A 6,076-nucleotide genomic window follows, 5' to 3' on the forward strand; every position below is an offset into this window, starting at 1 on the left:
AGCACACAAGAAAGCTTACCCTGGATTCACAAGTGTCAAACAAACTTTGAATGGATTAATTAGAGAGAAAACCGTGCAAGTTCAGAACGTATTGCGATGCCTACGGGCCAAAGCAAACTCAGGGACCTCTAGTTGCGGGAGACTGAAATTTGATGATGCGTGCTCGAAGGGAGCTCATCAGCACTTGCAACGAACGAACAGAGTGGACACGGTACTCAACAGATAAAACCAGACGCAAAAAAAACATAGGCATAGGCATACACAGGAATTGCATGTTCAATGGAGCTGGTAACTTAGATAGTTTAAGCATCTTGGATAAACCACCATCCAGAATTCCAGATTCCAGGAGGCGCGGCCAGGGAATCACCAAGGCCGCAATCGGTTTCCCCAAACCAAACCAAAAGAAACAGATGCAGCGCGACACGCAATCCAGTTCCCCCCCAGGCACAGCAATCACCCCAACCAAAAGAAGCAAACTTCCCAGACTACATACAACCTCCCCAAAAAACGAAGCCTCCCTAGAACATCATCTGGCTCCAGGCCACCAGCTTCCACACTTCCCTGCTTCCATCACCATCAGCAACCAGCATCAGCTCTAGCACGGCTTCTGGTCCTCCTTGCCAGACTATCATCAGCTTCACTAGCATTCGCACTGCTCCGAGTCACCCGACGGCCACTGCTCACAACCGGACTACTATTGCCTTCACTATCCACATCACCACTCTTACTGATCCGTTTCACTGGAGTGCAAGTAGCCTCTTCCACAGCAGCAATGTTTTTCTTCATCCTTTTAGCAGGAGCAACATCTGTGCCAGTCTCAGCATCGCCCTTGCGTTTCTTTGTCTCTTTCACAGCCTTTTCTTCAACTAACACATCCGCCACTTCAGTCACACCCATCTTGGCCTTCTTATCATCTTTTCCTTCCTCGATTTCAACCACAATTTTCACAGAGCCATCAGCATTAGCATCAGCATCAGCACTGTCTTGCTCATCCTCATTCATGCTGCTATCATCCTCTTCCTTCACCAAAGCACCATCATTTCCCTCTGACTCGCCATCACCACACTCCTCAGCATCATCTGAAGCCACCTTGGTGTCACCTTCATCAGCCTTGCGTTGCAAAGACTCAATCAGCTCCATCATTTCTCGGTTGATCTGAAACAAAAAAAAACATCACAAACCAAAGCATGTGACCAACTATACAATTTGTGTACCATATATGCCTTTCAACAAACTTATACTTCATCACACCTGGGGATTTTCTAGGAAGTCACAGATGTCAGTTGGGCAGGAAGGGCATTTCTTCACAATCTTCTGTGCCCTAAGGGTTCGACCACCACGGCTTCTTTCCCTCATAGAAGCCTGGCTATCATATGCCCCAAGCAAACAAGCCTTGCAAAAGTTGTGAGCACATGGAGTAGTAAGGGGTTCTTTAATCACGGCCCGGCAGATGGAACAGCCAAACTCTGCAGGACCAGGGAAAGCAAACTAATTCTGAGATAACGCTTTCAAAACACAATAGGTCGAACAGAAGGGCACAAACCTTTCAGTAGCCTCTCAGCAACAGACATATGAGCACGCTTTGTTGCTCTCCGGATTTGTTTGTCAGTGTCAGGATCCCCAGAGAGAACAGGCTTCTTGCTGATTGGTGGAGGCACCACCCATTTCCAGCCTTCTTTCTCCTATCACAATGAAATATAAGCCATTCATAACATAGCACAGTTACATTGGGAGAAGAAACAGAGGTACATACAACATAGTCCCATGAAGGGCGTCCTTTCCTCTCCGTTATATCAGTTGCACCTTGCAGCTCTTTTATCTTCGGCAATGGCCTTGGACGGTCACCATGATCATCACTTAAAAGCCAAAGCATAAGATGTCAGCACCAACATGCTCCTTTTCCTTAAGATCGGGAGTTATAGTCTAATAGCCACAAGGCACAGTATTTCGTCAAACCTGGTCCAGGGGGCAGGTTCATTGTCACAGCGTACAAAGAGATACCTGCAGACCTTGAACGTACCCTATGGCAAAAGACAGAAGAGTATTCAATACATTTATTCAATTTGTCAGCTCATAGCAGCTGCATGGTATGAAAGCATAAAGCTACAGCTGCACTTTGTATACAGGAGAATAAAATTACCTGAATACCAATCTTCCTCCAACATTTCTCAATTCTATAAACTCCATCATACCTCACACCAGATTCAGGAGCATATGAGGAACGCTTCTCTTTGTGCGACCTATTTAAGAGAATGTAGAATGACAAAGTTCAAAGATTAGGATACGAAGTAATATAGACTGTGAAATTAGAAAACCTCAGTATTTAACAATTAAGGAAACTAAGAAATAAAGAAAGGATTGACGGAAGATCACAGCATCTACTTAATGAACATCACGGTTCCGAGTGTAAGAATGACAAAAGCATACCGCACAACCCTGACAGGGTAGCCCCTCAAGCAACTAATACGTAAAGCAGCATTTAGCTTCTCGAATTTCTGATCTGATGATTGCTCCTTGTTTGTCCGCTTGTTCCCGCTTAGATCCCTTCCACCACTGCATTAGTAGATATAGTTTTACAGACATTTCAATAAGGAGAGCACATCTGGGATCCGTCATGAAAAAAAAAAGGTGGTAAAATTTTATTACCTTCCAGTGTAAAGAAACCACTCTCCATGGTCTTCATCATCTTCATACCCTCCTGAGAGGGCTACTGATTGTGCGCCATATGTAGACTGGCCAGCAATACCAGCTACATGAGGAAAATGGGCACCCCATTGCCTGCACTCAAGACGGTCTTCCCATGTTTCCCCAACTCGAACACCAATATTCCTTCGGGGATCATTTTCTGCAAGAATGGGGCCAAAATGATCAGGTGCAATGGTCACAAAGATCTGGCCACTAGAAGCGTTAGCTTTCCCAGCCTTCTTAGCTCTGTCAGTTGTAAATGCCTTGTCAGGCCTATCATCATTCCGAATATAGTGATATGGAGCTGTAGAGCCTGATGAGTTGGGATTCTTTGAAATCTTAGCCATCCGGATAACTTCAACTAGTGCAGAGTTAATTCTTGGTTGCTCAGCCATTTTGGCCGGGATCTGCGCCCGACATTTCCCACACGTCCTTTTCCCATTCTGAATCCACTTCTGGAAGCATTTCAAGCAGAAGTTATGGCCACAAGGTGTCTGCAAAAGACAAAAGTGTATGCAGATTAGAAATGGCACAAGCAATTATTGGATAGAGGGTACATAAAACGTTGCAGCCATCATTACGTTTTACAAAGTGAAATATACAAAGGCCGTGTTTGGTTAGATTTCACGAAATTACTGTAGCATCTTTGACCACTAATTTACAGTATCAAATGAAGCCTAATTACAAAACCACCTCCACAACGCCCCGTGTAAACCGCGAGACGAATCTAATAAGGCATTTGACCGCGCGATTAGATGATGGTTACTGTAGCATCGCTGTAGCAAATCATTAATTAATTACCATCATTAGATTCATCGCGAAAAGTTACACCTATCCCTGAAAAGGTTTTGCAAATAAACTTCATTTAGTACTCCATACATACGAGATTCTCTTCTCGAAAAACGTGCCGAAAAATTTCTCCCCGTAACCAAACACGGCCAAAGAATATGTATAGAACAAAGAGTTAAAAACTGTGAAACTGCAATGGTTAGTCATCTCCTAAAGACCGTAGAGAATAACGAAAGAATGAACGGTTTGCTGATGACAGCTAACAGGTTATGCATGTCTCATGCTACCTGATAGTTTGAGATTAGGAAGCACATTAAACCCTTACCAATGAATGAGCATGCTAAAAAAAGATATGCAGCAAAGATAGGAGACTGCCTCTAGCTTGGAAAACCAAAATATATGTGCAGAATAGAAGGAAATACGACGTGACAGTAAAAACATTAGGAACATATCCTCACATCTGAAATAAATAAATAAATAATAGATGGCCTGAACATAAAGAAGGAGCATTTTGATTTGAACAGACCGAATCGAGTCGGAATGGAGAAGATCTAAGAGCAAAAGTAAAAGGAATGCGCAACATGACTAGGTGGATCGGCACTACGGGCATGTGATCTGAGCAGTCGAAGCGTGACATTTAGCAGCAAGATGATCTGGTACTATAGGAGAGGAGGCGTGGGTGAACGAAATCGGAATGGGAACTTACCGTAACGGGACGTTCAGGAAGCTTCATACAGAAGACGCAGCTGAAGTTCTTCCCCACGATCTCGAGGGCGTCGTCCGCCGCGTTGTCGTCCTCGTCGTCATCGGCGGCCGCGGGGGCGGAGCCGGCGAGGAGGGCCTGGCGGCGCCGCGCTTTCTCCTGGTCGGAGAGGGTGTGGTCGGCCTCGATGGCGCGGATGGCGGCGACGAGGTCGTTCCCGGGGCCGGCGGGAGCCGGGGCCGGGGAGGAGTCGGGGGAGCAGTCGGGGCAGCTCCAGCTGGCGGCGTCGGCGAGGGCGGGGGGCTTGGAGAGGCACGGGGAGTGCCACGGGGTGGCGCAGGTGGAGCAGCGGAGCAGATCGACCTCGGGCGGGGAGGCGACGCGGCAGACCATGCAGACACCATCGCCGTCGCAGGGGAGGTCCGGCATGGTGGAGAGGTGGCGGCGGCTGCGAGGGAGAGGGTTCGCGGGGGACGCTGGAGCCTGGAGCTAGGGTTTTGCGCGGGCGGAATGGGGGATGGGGATTGCGTGGGGTGGGAGGGGAGATGATGAGAAGTGGAGGAGGCGATGGGAGGGGCGGGTTCAAATTTTTTTGGGTTTGAGGCTGGGCGGGCGGGCGCGGCGGCTCTCCAATTCTCCAATTCCCCCCGCCACTTCCTCCCTTCTGTCGACGCGCAAGGGGGAAATGCGATGGATGGCCCGGCCGGGAAGAGGGGGAGAGGTGGTGGGGCCCACCTCACGGTCCGCTCCCTTTCCTGCCCGCGTCTGACGTCTCTCCCGTAAAACTCGGCAGAACGTCAGGCTGCCAGCGGGTCCTACTTCGGTTGGGACCCGCAACTCAGTGGATGTTAAGTTGCTGCGAGGATCGTGAAAGAAGGTTTTCGGAGCGTTTCGGGAAGGGTCGCCAATCGGGAAGACGGGGAGTGGGGAGAGTCGTGGGCGGCTTCTAGGAGTGACGCATTTGCCCCTCCGTCGGATTTGATTTGATTTCTCACATAAACTACTGTACTTGCCATTCCGAACACTCTTGTCCGTGCCCCTTTCAATTTGAGGCCCTGTTTATTCCCTCCTCGTAAAAACGCAAAAACGCAAAATTTTGCGAAAAAATTTTGCTAATTTGAAGTACTAAATGAAGTCTATTTACAAAATTTTTTGTATGGATGAGCTGTAAATCGCGAGACGAATCTAACGAGCCTACTTAATCCATAATTTGCAACAGTGATGCTACAGTAACCATCCACTAATTATTAATTAATCATGGATTAATTAGCATCATTAGATTCGTCTCGCGATTTACAACCCATCTGTGCAAAAAAAATTTATAAATAAACTTCATTTAGTACTTCAAATTAGTAAGATTCCGTCGCAAAAAAATTTTGCGTTTACACGGCAGGGAACTAAACACGGCCTGAGTCAATCCAAAAAAATGCTCGCACCCGGGCGATGACATAGAAAATGTCTTTTCAAGGGCAAATCCATAAGTTTGAAATGGTTATTAGCTATAAATCATTCAACGTTCAGTATAGATCTTGGCAAAAAATCCATCAACATAAAAGATCATTTTTCTAATATGATCTAACTTTTAGTCCAACACATAAAAAATGTATAATGTATATCGAGCAAATATTTACTCAACTCTACTGTTTATTCTCCACTTATAAACCCTCTTGCCTTTTCTATCACAAATACCCCACAAGCATGCATTAAGGATATCACAATGTGCGTGTATGAGTAGTAGGAGCATCTCCAACATATTATTCATACCTCATGCCCAACACACACACTCTCACCATTACCGATGCTTACTTTTATGGTTTTTAGTAACGATTGGCACAACATTGTCGACGTCAAGGAAACAGAGGTCCCATCGCAGGAATCGTTAGAGGTGCGTGACCGCCA

At 46.6% G+C, this 6,076-nt stretch overlaps 1 protein-coding gene across 1 annotated transcript; it reads right to left on the minus strand.

The window, feature by feature from the left end:
• Positions 1 to 252: 252 nt before the first annotated feature.
• On the minus strand, positions 253 to 4,766 carry LOC120664369 (E3 ubiquitin-protein ligase ORTHRUS 2-like). The gene is made up of 9 exons (XM_039943557.1): positions 4,181 to 4,766; positions 2,647 to 3,179; positions 2,428 to 2,553; positions 2,141 to 2,240; positions 1,957 to 2,021; positions 1,754 to 1,856; positions 1,544 to 1,682; positions 1,252 to 1,466; positions 253 to 1,155 (listed from the first exon to the last, which is right to left on the minus strand). Exons 1-9 carry the CDS (start codon positions 4,604 to 4,606, stop codon positions 577 to 579), a joined length of 2,286 nt encoding a protein of 761 aa, XP_039799491.1. The 5' UTR covers positions 4,607 to 4,766; the 3' UTR covers positions 253 to 576.
• Positions 4,767 to 6,076: the final 1,310 nt, after the last annotated feature.

The sequence above is a fragment of the Panicum virgatum genome, chromosome 3N (assembly GCF_016808335.1).
Source record: "Panicum virgatum strain AP13 chromosome 3N, P.virgatum_v5, whole genome shotgun sequence".
Classification (NCBI taxonomy): Eukaryota; Viridiplantae; Streptophyta; class Magnoliopsida; order Poales; family Poaceae; genus Panicum; species Panicum virgatum.